The sequence below is a fragment of the Mustelus asterias genome, chromosome 18 (assembly GCF_964213995.1).
Source record: "Mustelus asterias chromosome 18, sMusAst1.hap1.1, whole genome shotgun sequence".
Lineage (NCBI taxonomy): Eukaryota > Metazoa > Chordata > Chondrichthyes > Carcharhiniformes > Triakidae > Mustelus > Mustelus asterias.
Genome location: NC_135818.1, coordinates 17,879,616 through 17,896,445, shown reverse-complemented (window position 1 = coordinate 17,896,445; position 16,830 = coordinate 17,879,616). Strand labels below are relative to the sequence as shown.

The 16,830-nt window shown below is 44.2% G+C and overlaps 1 protein-coding gene across 2 annotated transcripts in view; it reads left to right on the top strand.

Annotated features, from left to right (window-relative positions):
• Positions 1 to 16,830, top strand: part of exd2 (exonuclease 3'-5' domain containing 2) — a 39,625-nt gene that overhangs the window by 17,354 nt on the left and 5,441 nt on the right. Inside the window, exons 3-7 of one of the 2 annotated variants that reach the window (XM_078233459.1) lie at positions 5,230 to 5,356; positions 9,103 to 9,425; positions 12,031 to 12,137; positions 14,090 to 14,225; positions 15,792 to 16,148. In XM_078233459.1, coding sequence (XP_078089585.1) covers positions 5,230 to 5,356; positions 9,103 to 9,425; positions 12,031 to 12,137; positions 14,090 to 14,225; positions 15,792 to 16,148 — 1,050 coding nt within the window. Of the gene's footprint in view, positions 1 to 5,226; positions 5,357 to 9,102; positions 9,426 to 12,030; positions 12,138 to 14,089; positions 14,226 to 15,791; positions 16,149 to 16,830 lie in introns of both variants that reach the window. The other variant, XM_078233458.1, reaches the window with a different exon arrangement.

Here is a 16,830-nt window from a genome sequence, read left to right as displayed (position 1 = left end):
GTTTTGTTGACATTGAGGGAGAGATTATTGTTGCCGCACCAGCTCACCAGATTCTCTCCCATTCCTGTACTCGTCATTGTTTGAGATCCGACCCACTACGGCGGTGTCGTCCACAAATTTGAAAATCAAATTGGAGGTGAATTTAGCCCCACAGTCATAGGTGTAGAAGGAGTATAGTAGGGGATTGAGAACACAGCCTTGTGGGACACCAGTATTGAGGAGGAGGAGGTGTTGTTGCCTATCCGTACTGATTGTGGTCTGTGAGTTGGGAAGTTCAGGATCCAGTCGCAGAGCGTGCTGAGGTCCAGGCCACAGAGTTTGGAGATGAGTTTCGTGGGAATAATAGTGTTGGAGGCTGAGCTGTAGTCAATGAATAGGAGTCTGACATAGGTGTCCTAGTTATCTAGGTGTTCTAGGGTTGAGTGTAGGGCCTGGGAAATGGCGTCTGCTGTGGACCTGTTGCGGCAGTAGGCAAACTGTAGTGGATCCAGGTGGTCCGGGAGGCTGGAATTGATTCGTGCCATGACTAACCTTTCGAAGCACTTCATAATGATGGATGTCAGAGCCACCGGCCGATAGTCATTAAGACACGCTGTTTGGGTTTTCTTAGGTACCGGGATGATGGTCATCTTCTTGAAGCAGATAGGGACCTCAGATTGTTGTAAAGAGAGGTTGAAGATGTCTGCGAATACTCCTGCCAGCTGATCCACACAGGATCTGAGTGCATGTCCGGGTACCCCATCTAGGCCAGTTGCTTTCCATGGGTTGACCTTCAAGAAAGCTGCTCTGACATCTGCAACGGTGACCCCAGACACAGGTTTTTCCAGGGTGGAGGGCATGTTCTCGCTGACCCCTTGCTCAAAACAGGTGTAGAATGCATTGAGCTCATCAGGGAGAGGTGCGTTGCAGCCGGTGATTTTACATGCCTTCATCTTGTAGCGTGTTATGTCTTGCAGACCTTGCCATAGTCGGCGGGGGTCGGTGTAGCTAGCCTGGAACTCTCGCTTGGTCCGGTACTGTCTTTTGGCATCTTTGACGGATCTCCTCAGATCATATCTGGCTTTCTTGTAATGGTCAGTGTCACCTGACTTGAACTCCTCAGATCTGAACTTCAGCAAGCAGTGGATATCCCTGTTCATCCATGGTTTCTGGTTGGGGGACACACGGATTTGCTTCTTTGGCACACAGTCTTCTACACACTTACTAATGAAGTCCGTTACTGTAGTGGCGTACTCGTTCAGGCTGGTTATTGGCATGGTTGTGATTTTCAGAAAAGCATATACCTGATTTTTAACCTCTCTCTTGCTTCTCCCAGGATTTTTGCACCCTTTTTGAGTTTTTGCTTTTTGTGAGGGTGCATGGGGTCTTTGTCTTCAGCTCCAAATCCCATTGGTCATGCGCATAGGCCTGACCAACATAAAAAATCTAAACCACATGTATGGCTCTTTCATAGCCGGTGCATGTGCGGGAAGCCTGAAGTTCGTCGGGTCTTGGAGATGCTGACCACGAGCTGAAAACAAAGGTGCGAGGGACCAGATCAGAAACTCCAGGTCTATGTTCAGCCTAGACTCCAACTTTTAATTTTGATTTTGGCCGTAGAGTCAACATGAGATGTTTCGCTCCAGGTATAAAGCAGTTGACCCACGAGGAAGCTTTTATCAAAACAAACTTTATTTAAGAACACAGTTCGAATATAACAAAAAGAATTAGCATAACTTTTATCTATTAAAATACTTAAGCATGACGAGGCATAATTCTTAACAGCTAGCTATCTCTATTGTTCCAATTTAAAGCAATATCCCCATAGACATACACCTTCTTCAGAATTAGTTGGCACAAAAAACAACTATGCTCACTTCATGCTAGATCTCCAGCCTTTTAACACTCATGGACAGAGATCCAGACAGCAGTTTCCAGAGAAGGATACATCTTCAAACAGCAAAACCTCAGAGAAGTAAACCTAGTCTCCAGCAGTTCCCAATCTACAGACTTCAGAAAGGGGAAAAGAGGGGTATTGCTTTCTCTCTGAACTCCAAGCAGCATTGAACCTTGAATTCTTTGTGTAAGCCAAACTCCAGCCAGTCATATGACCTTACCTGTCCATCAACCTAATCAAACCCTTCTCTGCAAAATCCCAGGGGAACACAAACAGAACAGCATTAGTCCAGATTGAAACAAATATTGTAGCAATTAAGATCAATTATGCTGCTGCAGTATTAATAGAAGATGCCAGTTATAGACAGAATTGCACTGATAAAACGATCGGGACTGCGAGAGACATCCTGCACAGAAACATCACTAAAACACATTTCTTAGAGGCACAATATTGTCACACAGTTTTAGTTTGATTGCATGAATTATTAATCATTTTGAATCTTTTTTCACGGTTCACTTGGGCAGCTTTCACGTTACATTGGTTGGGAACCACTGCTTTACCCCTTCCACCAGACTCTTAAACTTATCTCTCTCCCAGTGCTTTCCCTTGAACTTCCCATTCAAACCTGTATCCTCCCCCCCTCATGTCTTGCTCACTGATAATCTTCCATATAAATTCCCCACTTTAACTCACTTCCCCCAAGACTGGGGGTGGTTACCTCTTCCCTGCCCTCCCTTTCTACCTGTTCCCTTCAAAGAACCTTCATTTTCTTTCAAACTTCAACCTTTTTATTAAGTTCAATTGGAATAAGGAAACTCTTTGAGGGTGATTTTACCATATTTTGTCCAAGTGCTGGGCAGACTTGAAACTGGGAGCGTTTCAGATCCTCCTTTTGGGCGTGTTTTCAGGCCCCCACATACACATTCTGCCTGCAAAATTCTGAGGGAGTCTGCTGCTCGCTGCAGATGCCTGTGGGTGGGGCTTAACGTGCCCGAAAGCCTGCAGAAGGAGTTAGTGCGCATGTGCAGGCCTCTGATGCTGCACATGCGCAGTAGCAGGGGTCTGACAGAAAAGAGAGAGACTTGTCAGGCCCCTGCTAGTGCAGGCAGCCTCAAACAACTCCCCCCATCCCCCGCCAATCTCCCCCACCCCCATCCCTCCCCCTGCAATTGTGGGGGCCTGTGGCCCGAGATACAGCTCCTGCTGACCACGCCGTCCAGATCGATCGTGGGAAACCCCCCCCACCAAACTCGGACCCGCTGTCCTCCCCCCACTGATCGCTGCAGAAAACAGACGCAATGCGATGGTAAAATTGCCTCCTTTGTTTTTCTCTCGAACCCTCTCCTTCCACTTCTCTATTGTGTTAGAAATTGTAGCATTAGAATTGATTTTTTCTGTTAGCAAAGCTGAAATAAAAAACATTGGCTGGCACAAGTTGTAACTTTTTTTGAAAATTGAATTATTTTTAAAAGAGGAAAATCCTTCGGTTTACTTCACTTTTCGTAGAAGACAAAACAGAAGTTACAACAGCTGCATATTCTAAATATAATCATTTATTTTCGTCATCCCTTTTTGAAAGAAAAATCTGTAATTTTCGCAAGCACTGCTTGTCTGTTTGGGTCTCAAAATTATTTGAATGAAAGCCACTGGGTAGAAGTTGCCAGAAACTTGAGAGCCATTCCTCAGTGCAGCTGACTGAGTGTTACTGATGCATCAGATATATGTTACAAATTCTTTTTTTTATTATTCATTCGTGGGACATGGGCGTCGCTGGCTGGCCAGCATTTATTGCCCATCCCTAGTTGCCCTTGAGAAGGTGGTGGTGAGCTGCCTTCTTGAATCGCTGCAGTCCATGTGCTGTGGGTTGACCCACAATGCTGCTAGGGCGAGTATTGCAGGATTTTGACCCAGCGACTGCAAAGGAACGGCGATATATTTCCAAGTCAGGATGGTGAGTGGCTTGGAGAGGAACTTGCAGGTGGTGGTGTTCCCATGTATCTGCTGCCCTTGTCCTTCTAGATGGAAGTGGTCATGGGTTTGGAAGGTGCTGTCTAAGGACCTTTGGTGAATTGCTGCAGTGCATCTTGTGGATAGTACACACTGCTGCTACTGAGCGTCGGTGGTGGACAGAGTGGATGTTTGTAGATGTGATGCCAACCAAGCGGGGCTGCTTTGTCCTAGATGGTGTTGAGCTTCTTGAGTGTTGTTGGAGCTACACCCATCCAGGCAGGTGGGGAGTATTCCATCACACTCCTGATTTATGCCTTACAGATGGTGGATAGGCTTTGGGGAGTCAGGAGGTGAGCTACTCAGGCAACACAATCTAAATGTAGCTCCCAGAGTTGAACTCTGGATAGAAGGATCAAGTTGTAACCCAGGCTTTTGGGAGAGGCTGAAGATTTCAAGTGGACAAATGAATGAAGGCATTAAACGATGCCGCAGACAATTCAATATATAAATTTAATCAAAGTACGTCTCTTTAAATTTTGTGCACTTTTGGGCACGAGCAGTGTCAGTTTCTGAGGAGAGAAAAATGGTAGAAAAATATTCAATAAAGCATTATGTGCTTTGTTGCACAGTTGCAAGGTGATTTTAGTTTTGCTGTAAAATAGCGACTATTATGTGTGTCTCGGTGTGACACCCTGAACATTAAACCTGCCTATCACAGAACCACCTCCTAAATAAAGTCAAGAGGCCCTGCAGCTACTAGCAATGAGTTTTCAGTGAAACACGTGCTCCTGTGTGTGGGAGTTATAAATGAGATTGGAATGAATAAGGTTTGCTTTGTTGGAATCCAGTATAATGAGAGTGAATTAGGGCAAGTTTAGGGCCCATAGTGAATAGAATTCCAATGAGTGTAAGTGTTGTTCCTGTTGGAGTTCTGTGTGATGGAATGACTGATGTTTAAACCATTATAGTTTCAGCAAGATGTGTTGAAATTTTGAGCAATGGGGGCTAGAACTATTTCACTTAGCTTTCTCTAGATTCCAATTTCAAGTGTTCAATTGTATTCCTCATTCAGATTTTATTATGAACCTATTACTGTACTGTATTAAGGGATACATGTTGCTATGCTATAATCTGCTCTACAGAGTTTTCTTGCCATTGTTTTGTGATTGTTACATTTTAAGCATGATTTTTATGACTTCCTGCTTTGCGCCCTGGTCATCTTTTGTAGTAAGAAGTTTAACAACACCAGGTTAAAGTCCAACAGGTTTATTTGGTAGCAAAAGCCGGTGGCTTTTGCTACCAAATAAACCTGTTGGACTTTAACCTGGTGTTGTTAAACTTCTTACCATGTTTACCCCAGTCCAACGCCGGCATCTCCTCATCACCTTTTGTTTCTACAGCAGGAAGAATAATTTTACCAGCTCCCTCAGCCTGAAGTCCTTGGCTCAAGACATCTTGCATTTTACCCTCGACAAATCCCTCCACCTGCGATGCAGCAACTGGGAGGCAGAAGAGTTGGCCAGCGAGCAGGTACTCTTGTTCAGGGACTGTCCATCAATTTATTTGAAAGCACATTATTTCATATTTTCTTTTGAGAGATGAAGTCACTTCCTTCACATTCGATTTCCTTTTTGGGTTTTTGGAGTGAGACTCAGATAGTGGTGATTCCCGATCACACCTTCCATCTCCACAACATCACCTGTCACTGTCCCTGCATTGGTCCATTTGCTGCTCAAAGCCCCATCCATGCATTTGCTGCCTCCAGACTTGACTATTCAAATGCTCTCCTCGCTGGTCTCTGTAATCTTCAGCTCAACTAAAGATTGGGCTAAATCCCCCGCCCCCCCTTGTTCTCAGTGACCTACACTGGCTTCTGGCAATGATGTGTGTTCCAACCCCTCCGAAACCTTATCCTTCACTATTTCTGCAACTTCCTCCAGCATTACAAACCTTAGAGTATTCTGCATTCCTCTAACTCTGGCCTCCCGCGCTGGCTTCCCGCGCAGTCCGAACTGTGTTCTCAGCTGCCCACGCCCTGAAGTCTGGAATTCCCTTCCTGAACCTCTCTACCTCTCGATCCCTTTCACTTCACCTGAGAGACTTCTCAAAACTCCTCTTGTCACATCTCCTAATGTTTCCTTTGGCTGTCAAATACTTAATCCAAAATGATAAACGCAGTATAAAAATGTAAGCAGCTACTGTGTTCAGGGTACAGTATTAGTTTGGTAGAGCAGCAACATCAAATAGTTATTTTGAACTTATGTTTTTAAATTGAGTGTCAAGTTACCTTGTTGAGCACACACTCACTAACCAATCCGTTTTACTGTCACTAAGATTTCAATAAATGTAGGACTAAGTATTCTGTAGTCACTGTTGTAATGCAAGAAACACGGAAGCTAATTTGTCCACAGCCAGCTCCCACAAGCAGCTGTCCAGGTTACGGAGAACTCTCCTGCTCTACCTTGATGGATTGCCATGGGGTCTTTTAGGTCCATCTGATATTGGAGATGGGACATTGGTTTAATGTCTCATCAGAAAAATAACACTTCTGACAGTGCAGAACTCCCTTAAATACTGCAATGCCATGATAGCCTGGGTCTTGTGCACAGCACTAAAGTGGGTCTGCGTGGGTTTCCTCCGGGTGCCCTGGTTTCCTCCCACACTCCAAAGATGTGCAGGTTAGGTTGATTGGCCATGCTAAATTGTCCCTTCGTGTCAGGGGATTAGCAGGGTAAATACGTGGGGTTAAGGGGATAGGGCCTGGGTGGGATTGTTGTTGGTGCAGACTCAATGGGCCGAATGGACTCCTTCTGCACTGCAGGGATTCTGTGAGTTACGTTGAGTTGGTATTTATGATGGAAGAGGTCACATGTGAGGCATCCTAAGGAAGCTGATATTAAATCAGGCATGGATGCTTATCAAATAAGCAAATTAACTGTAATTGGAAAATAAAAGCTCTCTTTCTACCCCCCTTGCACCCAATTTCACTGTTCATTTGCAGCTGAAACCCTCATTTATGTCTTTGGTAACTTTGGACTTGATTATTCTGTCCTGACTGGTTTCCCACATTCTCCCTAAACTTGAGGTCATCTAAAACTTTGCTGATTGTGTCTTAACGTCACACCAAGTACCTGTTCCCCTATTACCCCTGTACTCACCGACCTGTATTGACTCCCAATCAAGCAACATACTGATTTTAAAATTCTCAGCCTTGTTTTCAAACCCCTCCATGACCTCGCCCCTCTGTGATCTGTTCCAGTTCCCCCATCAGTCCAAAGATGTGCGGGTTAGGTTGATTGGCCAGGTTAAAAAATTGCCCCTTAGAGTCCTGGGATGTGTAGGTTAGAGGGATTAGCGGGTAAAATATGTGGGGGTAGGGCCTGGGTGGGATTGTGGTTGGTGCAGACTCGATGGGCCGAATGGCCTCCTTCTGCACTGTAGGGTTTCTATGATTCTATGAAACCCTCCTGGCTATCAGTGCTCATCTAATTTTGGCCTCTGGTGTATCCCCGACTTTAACTGCTCCACTGTGTTTTCAACTGCCTAGGTCCTAATCTCTGGAATTCCCTCCCTGCATTTGTCCGCCTCTCTAACCTCGCTTTACACCTTTAATTCAGCCCGTAAATCCTATCTCATTGTGCAAGTTTTTGGTCATCTAACCTAGTATCTCCTTTTGTGGCTCGGTGTCATATTTTGTTTTGTAATGCTCCTGTGTAGTGCTTGGGGTTGTTTAATCACACTAAAGATATGATATTAATATATGATATAAATGTAAGTTGTGGGCAAAACTGTGGCAAGTAGATTTCAATACAGGCAAATGTGAAGTCATCCATTTTGAATCTAAGATAGACCAGAGTATGTTCTAAATAATGAAAAGCTCGACACAGCTGAGGTCCAGTTACAGAGATTGCTAAAATATTATGGACGCATCTGAAAAATAATTTAAGAAGCTAATGGAATGCTGTCCTTTGTATTTATAGTATTGGAATGTAAGGAATTAGAAGCCATGCTGCACAGCCCTGGTCAGACACCTCTGGAGTACTGAATGTGTTCGGGAGTGCAGCATAAACATACTAAAATCATACCAGGGCTTCAAGGGTTAAATTATGGGGAGAGATTATAAAAATTTGAGACCTGTTCCTTGGAATGCAGAAGACTAATTTGATTGTAGTTTTCAAGGTATTACAGAGAATTGATTGAGTTGTTAACTATTTCAGCTAGTTAATAAATCTAGGACTAGAGGATATCGCTGAGTTAAGTTAGGAAATATTTTTGCATACTCAGGATGGTAGAGGTTTGGAACTTCTGAAAATTGCAGCTGATACTGGGTTAATATTAAATTCCACATCTGGAATTCATTGGTTTCTGTTAACTGAAGGTGTGAAGGAATGCAGCACAAAGTTGTGACACAGTGGTTAGCACTGCTACCTCGCAACGCCAGGGACCTGGGTTCAATTCCAGCCTCAGGTGACTGTGTGGCGTTTCCACGTTCTCCCCGTTTCTGCATGGGTTTCCTCCGGATGCTCCGATTTCCTCCCATAGTTCAGAGATGTGCAGGTTAGGTTGATTGGCCTTGCTAAATTGTCCCTTAGTGTTAGAGGAATTAACAGGGTAAATATGTAGGGTTATGGGGATAGGACCTGGATGGGAATGGTGTTGGTGCAGCCTCGATGGGCTGAATGGCTTCCTTCTGCAGTGTAGGGATTCTATGAAGGTTAGATCAGAGATCAACCATAATCTGAATGAGTGACAAATAGGCCCGAGGGGCTAAAAGGCCACCTATTCCTGTGTTCAATTCTACCAATTCCTTTTTAAAAATTAATTTGTGGGACCTGGGTGTCGCTGGCTGGGCCAGCATTTATTGCCCATCCCTACTTGCCCTTGGAGGGCAGTTGAGAGTCAACCACATTGTTGTGGCTCCGGAGTCACATGTAGGCCAGACCAAGTAAGGATGGCAGATTTCCTTCCCTCAAGGACATTAGTGAACCAGATGGCTTTTTCCGACAATGGTTTCATGGTCATCAGTAGATTCTTAATTTCAGATTTTTAAAATTGAATTCAAGTTCCACCATCTGTCGTGGCGGGATTCAAACCCAGGGTCCCAGAACATGAGCTGAATTTCTGGATTAATAATCTAGCGATAACCCCACTAGGCCATCGCCTCCCCTCCTTGTTACGTGCAAGAAATGTATTCATAGCAACTTGTAAGTTTTGGTAGGTTTTAGTTAATGTTTTAAATCTGTGTCTGAATTTTACATTCTGTTTTGTGCTGTCAGGTAAGGTATGCTGCACAAGATGCCCAGATATCTGTAGCTCTGTTCTTTCACCTGCTGGGATTCAGTTCCGCACCACTTGAAGATGGTACCTCATCCGAATGTGAACCCAGCTGGAGGCAGATGTTGGCACGGTGCCAGGGCCTGGTGGACATCCCGTTTAAGGGCAAAATGGGCTGGAGCAGAGGGGAAGATGGAACAGGAGAGGAGAACTCTCAGCAGAGACGGCGAAACAAGAAGTCTGGAGCTAACCAGAACTCAGAGCTGAACACCCAAGACCCGAGGAAAACTCAGCACAAACCACTGGGGGTGGGATATTCTGCCAGGTAAAAGGGGGGCGGTTTGTGTGCTCATTTCCTGAACCGTGAGTGTATCTGTACTTGGGACCGAACGGTAATGTGCCTCCTGGGAAAATTAGATACGTGCTCAGACCACATAATAATATAGTTCACACTGTCTCAAGTCTGGGCAAAATGATCAGCTCCAGGGCGGCATAGTGGTTAGCACTGCTGCCTCACAGTGCCAGGGATCCAGTTTCGATTCCTGGCTTGGGTCATTGTCTGTGTGGAGCCTGCACATTCTCCCCATGTCTGCGTGGGTTTCCTCCGGGTGCTCCGGTTTTCTCCCACAGTCTGAAAGACGTGCTGGTTAGGTGCATTGACCGTGCTAAATTCTCCCTCAGTGTAACCCGAACAGGCGCCGGAGTGTGGCGACGAGGGGATTTTCACAGTAACTTCATTGCAGTGTTAATATAAGACTACTTGTGACACTAATAAATAAATTTACTTACTTTAAAAAACATGATTGAAGAGCTGAAAAAGTGGAGGCAAAGGCCTTCAAGTAAAACTTCAGCAAGCATTCAAAAACACAAAAAGCTGCTTGTTAGCGGGGTTTTCCAACAAGGTGGCAATTATATTCAGGAAACCATTGTCACAGTATAAAGGTAAAACTTTATCTAAAACCAGTTATCAATAGGAGAAATTATATCAATTGGCTCAGATACAGAATACCCGGACTGTTCGAATAAATTCTAATGTCATCAGTAAAAAAACAGGACAGTTATACATTTTCTTAATTTGATTCTCCCCCTTACATTAATATAGAAGTAATTTTGTTTCATGTCAATACATCAGTATAAATCTTTGTCAGACACTTCAGCCAATTGCTTAGTACTTTACAGCATAATGGTTTCTTATTTGTCCATTACCGACCGGACATTATTCCCACTCTAGCTCTATTTCCCTATTGTCTGTATACGGCAGACATTACTGTGAGGTCCAACATGGAAGTTCCCACCGGCTCACTGCCAAGTTTGACTCGATATCTGTCCCCGCGCCCAGGGTTGTAATCTGTGTCTGGGCTGCGAACCAACTATTCATAAAATTGCAAAATGTGTTCCCTTATAATGATCTCCCAGATGTGAGTATGCTAACTGAAGGTTCCCAGGCCTATGGCTCTTAGACTATTCAACTTTCCCATTATGCCTTTCGGTACTTTGCATTGACTGAAAGCATAATCATAGTAAAATACTTTGAAATGCATTTAAAATATCAATTTATATGTCTTAAAATCATAATTACTTGATTCCGTTCTCTTTCTGCATTAACATGTGGGTAAGTTATCATTACTCCGCCTACTGTTAGCTCTGTCAGTATCTGTATTCTGTCTAAATTAAGAGAAATTTAAAATAATCGCTTTCACAGCTTAATTATCGTGAAATATGTATTTTGTTTCATTTAAACCTTTAAGTTTGAACATTAGAAAAATTAGTTTAAGATGGTGGAAATGGCAGGTGAAAAAGAGATTTGTACGAACCCAGTTGTCAGCCTCCACGTTCATTACATTGGCAAACACGTAAATTTGTACAGAGAATTCATAAGGGGGAGAATTTGACATACAAAGTGTTACAGCAACATGATCCCAGGAAATGAAGTTGTGCACAAAGGAGGTGAGTGCAACTGCAGCATTTGCATTAAGTCAGCGATAACTGAATAAAGACAAATGCTGCGGAAGTTTTTCATCTTATATTCGTCAGGATGTTACACAACAATACCAAATGTAAAGGAGACAACAATTGATACTGCATGGGAAGAGAGTGCTGTTTGGTTGGTAAGTGGATTCTGTCCTGAGTGTGTTAAGAATTACACTAAATCGATTTAAGATTATCAGTTGAGCTCGCAATGTGGCTCACTTATGTATGCTGGAAGCTACATATATTAATACACAGGGTCATGTCCTTTGCAGACAGAAAGGACAGGTACACAGACTGCGCCTTTTTTCAACTAAATAAAATATATGAAGCCATTCTCTGGTTCATTCCCCACGGCAATGTCTTGACCGAAGTCAACCTACCCAGTTTGAATTTAAATAAAAGCTTGGCAGTTAACTGTCAGTCAGCAGTTAAATGGTGCATTCTCAATTGCAACACCTCTACCATTCAGAGTCCATTGCCAACAAATCACCACTTTTTTCTTGCAGTATAAAATGTTGTTCCTTTTACATTTGGTATTCTTGAATATTGTTCTGATGAGTGCAAGGCAAAAAGCTTTGACAACATGTGTCTTTTTCATCAATACTACCAAACAGCAACTTAAAGATAGCTTGACTGCCTTATGGGGCAGATACTCAAAGTAAACTAGACGGCAGTGAACTCCACTAAAGAAAACAGTCAGAATGAAGTGCTTTGTCACTGAAATTAAACAGAGCAGATTAACTTTTGAGGACTAAATGTCTTTTGAAACTTGCACGTTCGTTAATTGCTAACATTGATTTTTCACCCTTTTGGTTTTTGCACTGACCTCTGGTTAGAATATAATCCTCTGTTGGCATGTAGAGCTATACCATTGATCCTTCAGGTCTTGTGCTGCGTAAGAAATGGCTCCCGATTATTACTTCAGGTGGAATGATTGCAATTTATTTCACTGTTTGCAGGAAATCACCACTGTATGACAACTGTTTCCTCCATGCCCCAGATGGACAACCTCTGTGCACCTGTGACAGGAAGAAGGCTCAATGGTACATAGACAAGGGCATTGGGGGTAAGTTTGTCTCCACTATGGACAAGAAAGACTTGTCTTCCTGTCACTGCCCAGAATAATGAACCATAAAAGGGAAATAAAAATGGTAGTGCAGACCAGTAAGAAATGATTTGGTGATCAGTAGTTACAAGGGACATTCTGCATCGTTCTTAGACTTATTTCCCAGTTGTTCATATCTATAATTTTTTGACAAGTTTTCGCTGTAAGATACTCAAAGTAAACTAATTAATTTAATCACAGGGTGGTGTTTCAATTGATCTCCTCCTGATCCCCCGACCTGATCCCTGGCTCCCGATCCCCTCCCCTCCTGATGCCCCCCCCCCCCCCCCCCCAGCCTGTCAATCCTTTCCTGTTTCTGGTATCCTTTCCTCATACCTATATATCCCCTTTACCCTCTCCAGTGCCTTTATATTCCCTATCCAGGCTTATCCAACCTTTTATCGTTCAGTGGGACATTTCAGTTTTTTCCTCGCTCAAGGGAATGCAGAGCAAATTTTGGAAAGATAAGGTTTGGCACAACATTAAAAATGGATTTTAGACAAAAAAACCTGATGCAGGAAAAGAAACAACTTGCTGAGCAAAAAAAGTCAAAACAATAAATTGATCATTTAAAAAAATGAGTCATTGAATAAAGATGTCAGTTAACGTTTGTGTGTCATTCCCAGTCTCAGGGTGCTCACACCTTCACTCACCCCTGAGGGAATGTGAGATTGCATGGTGTCTGGGGCTGAGGATGCATGAGAGTCCTGAGGCTGAATCTGAGTCTCGCTCCCCTCGCTCCCCTCGCTCTCTCCTCACCTCGCTCCCCTCGCTCTCTCCTCACCTCGCTCCCCTCGCTCTCTCCTCACCTCGCTCTCTCCTCACCTCGCTCTCCTTACTCAGCTCACTCTCCCCCTCCCCTCACTCACATGAGCACACACCCCTCTCTCCCTCACCCCCATGGCCCACCCTCAGCCTCGCCCCCTATTCCAGTACCCCATGCACCTGCCCCAGTTTCTGGAACTAAGCTGGAAAACTTATCCTGCCACTGCTTGTCCAGACACAGGCTGGTTTCTATCTTCATTTGGTGATGATAGGCTGGCTGGTAAGCTTATTGACAGCAAATGTAATGAGAAACCAGCTGTAATTGGACAAGCAGCTTTACAGTATTTTTCAAATATAAGCCAGTTAAATGTCCAGCACGGTTGGCGGACCAGGCCCAGAGGACTCGGGAGAATGCAGGACTCGGGGGATTTGCCACACATTTGACAGGCCCGCCCTATGTTGTCTCCAGTGCCCCTATATCCCATCCACCCTTTCCCATGCCTCATGCCCTCTATACCCTCTATAGTAAACTTAGGTCCCCTGTACCCTCAGTGCCACCATATGCTTTTAATAATTAGGCATCTAGAGCTGTATGCAGTATTTTATATGGTCTAACCAAGATTTGATACAGGTGTAGCATAGCTTCCCTACTTTTCAGTTCTATTCCTTCTGCTTGGTTGGTTTCTGTTATGGCTTTGCTGACCTGTGGTGCAACATTAGTGATTGGTACATTTGAACTCTGTCATCTCTTTATTCCTCTAACTCACATAGACTTGCACCTTCCAAGTAACAAGTGACCTCCCAGTTCTTCCCACCAAAGAGTACTGCCTCACATTTATTGGTGTTGAACTGCTTTTGCCAATACAAGTGCCACCCACTTTGCAAGTTTATTAATGTCCTGTGATTTGTTCTTGTCATTTCTCTATCTCTTCTCCTTTATCCTGTTTCCTTAGACCCAAAAGTAGTATTACATTTTTTAAATTTCCAAGGATGTTGATTCATACTTGCCTTTAAAAGAATGTAATTAGGTATTTCTAGGAGTTAGGCACGCTGCAAGTTGTTAATTCTAGCAATGGTTGCAAAGGCTGCTTGATCTATTTAATGTTCCTCAAAAGTCAAGTTTGATCAGGCATCTGTTCCTCATTTAGAACTGATCAGCGAGGACCCATTTGCTGTGAAATTGAAGTTTGAACCGTCAGGAAGACCGGACTCTCAGGAAGACTATTACCTGACAACCAAGGAGAACCTGTGTGTTGTGTGTGGCAAAAGAGAGTCTTACATCAGGTGAGCGGTTGTGTGCAGGGCTCCAACAGTTACTGCCTTTTACCTACCCCACATGGCTGACATTATCATATTTAGTGAAAGAAATACTGGGTTATTTTGCCTGGTCTGATCTGATCTGTGTAACATTTGTTCTGAGCCGGACTACACGTTTCCCTCAGTGGCTTCAGCATTTCCATATCAGCCTCCGACTAGTTTGAAATGTCAGAGTATTCCAACATCAGGGCATTGAAGTGCTGAACAACAACATCTTACACCTTTACTGTTGTGACTTGGAGGGGTGGCATGGCGGCACAGTGGTTAGCACTGCTGCCTCAAAGCGCCAGGGACCCGGGTTCACTTCCAGCCTCGGGTCACTGTCTGTGTGGAGCTTGCACGTTCTCCCCGTGTCTGCGTGGGTTTCCTCCGGGTGCTCCGGTTTCCTCCCACAGTCCAAAGATATGCAGGTTAGGTTGATTGGCTATGGTAAATTGTCCATTAGTGTCAGGGGGATTAGCAGGGCAAATACATAGGGTTGTGGGGATAGGGCCTGGGTGGGATTGTGGTCGGTGCAGACTCGATGGGCCGAACGGCCTCCTTCTGCACTGTAGGGATTCTATGACTCTGAGTACAGGAGCATTATCAAACAAAATTCAACAATGCACCCTGAGAAGAAATATTAGCCTGCTCGCAGCGTGTTTAAGGAGCTTCTTAAAGGAGGAGAGGGAGGTTTTTTTAATCTATTAATTTACAGGATATGGGTGATGGGGGCGAGGCCAGCATTTATTGCCCTTCGTTAGTTGCCCTTGAGAAGGTGGTGGTGAGCTGCCTTCTTGAACTGCTGCAGTCCCTGAGGTGTTGGTACACCCACAGTGCTGTTCGGGAGGGAATTCTAGGATTTTGACCCAGCGACAGTGAAGGAACATCGATATATTTCCAAATCAGTGACTTGGAGGGGTATCTGCTGCCCTTGTGGAGAGAATTTCAGAGCTTTAGGGCCCAGACAGTTGAAGACACAGCTGTCAATAATGGATACAGCTGTCAATGGTGGACACAGCTCAGCTTGTTTACTGGATAAGCTCGGGTGCTCCAGGCCTCTGAACTCCTGTTGCCACAGTAACCAAAGTCTTAGTCAAAGAGCTAGGATTTTAAGGAGAGCCTTAAAGGATGAGAGAGAAGGAGAGGCACGGAGGGAAAAGAATTCCATAGCTGAGGGCCTAGACAACCGAGGGCCAGCCACACTGGTGGAAAGATGATAATCAAAAATGTGTAAGAGGTCAAAATGTTATTAAAATGGAGATCTTCGAGGCTTGTGGAGCTGGAGGACAACAGGAGAAGTGAGACATTTGAAAAGAGGTATGATTTTTTTGCGGTGTTGCCAGATCGAATGTCAATACAGCTCAATAAGCGCAAAGGTGATGAGTACAAGGATTATGTAAAATTAATCCCAGTGGCTTGACATGTGATTGATGGGAGAATTACCCAATCGTCCCCATTCTGGCCCAGACTTCTTATGTCACTTTATGTAACGTACATAATGGTTTCCACTGGACTTTAGATAAGTAGTTGCAACGATTTGTGTTTCTTCAGGAAGAACATTGTTCCCCATGAATATCGAAGACATTTCCCGCTCCAGATGAAAGACCACAATTCTCACGATGTCCTGCTCCTGTGTACTGCCTGCCATGCCACCTCAAATTATTATGACAATGTCCTAAAGCAGCGGCTAGCCAAGGAGTTTGGTGCACCAATCGGTTGTGAGGAAAGTATCCGTCTGCTGGAGGACCCAGACCGCAGGCAGGTGCGTTCCGGAGCACGGGCCTTGTTGCATGCCGAAAGCCTGCCTGAGGCTCGGAGGGAAGAACTGGAGGGCATCCTAAAGGCTTTCTATGGTGTGGAGACAGTGACTAGAGAAATCCTGGAAGAGGGAGCATCGCTGGAAACCCGGTGAGAAAAATCTTGATTCCAAATGTTCAGTGCGGAAGGCAATGGCCTTGTCGCTAGACTATTAATCCAGAAACTCAGCTAATGTTCTGAGGACCAGGGTTCGAATCCCGCCACGGAAGATGGTGCAAATTTGAATTCAATAAAAAAAAGTCTGGAATTAAGAATTTGCTGATGACCATGAAACCATTGTCGATTGTCGGAAAAACCCATCTGGTTCACTAATGTCCTTTAGGGAAAGAAATCTGTCACCCTTACCCGGTCTGGCCTACATGTGACTCCAGAACCACAGCAATGTGGTTGACTCTCAACTGCCCTCGGGCAACTAAGGATGGGCAATAAATGCTGGCCAGCCAGCAACTCCCATGTCCCACGAATGAATAAAAAAAATTGCCACAAACATCTGGCAATTAAATTGTGCCTTAAACGTGGTAACAACGTTACTAAGGTGTTTAACAAGCAAAATTTAGGACAGGTGATCGGAAGATTGGTCTATAAGATGAGGACTTTAACGATTGGTTTTGATTTGATTTATTATTGTCACGTATTAGTATACAGTGAAAAGTATTGTTCCTCGTGTGCTATACAGACAAAGCATACCATTCATAGAGAAGGAAATGAGAGAGTGCAGAATGTAGTGTTACAGTCATACCTAGGGTGTAGAGAAAGGCCAACTTAATGCAAG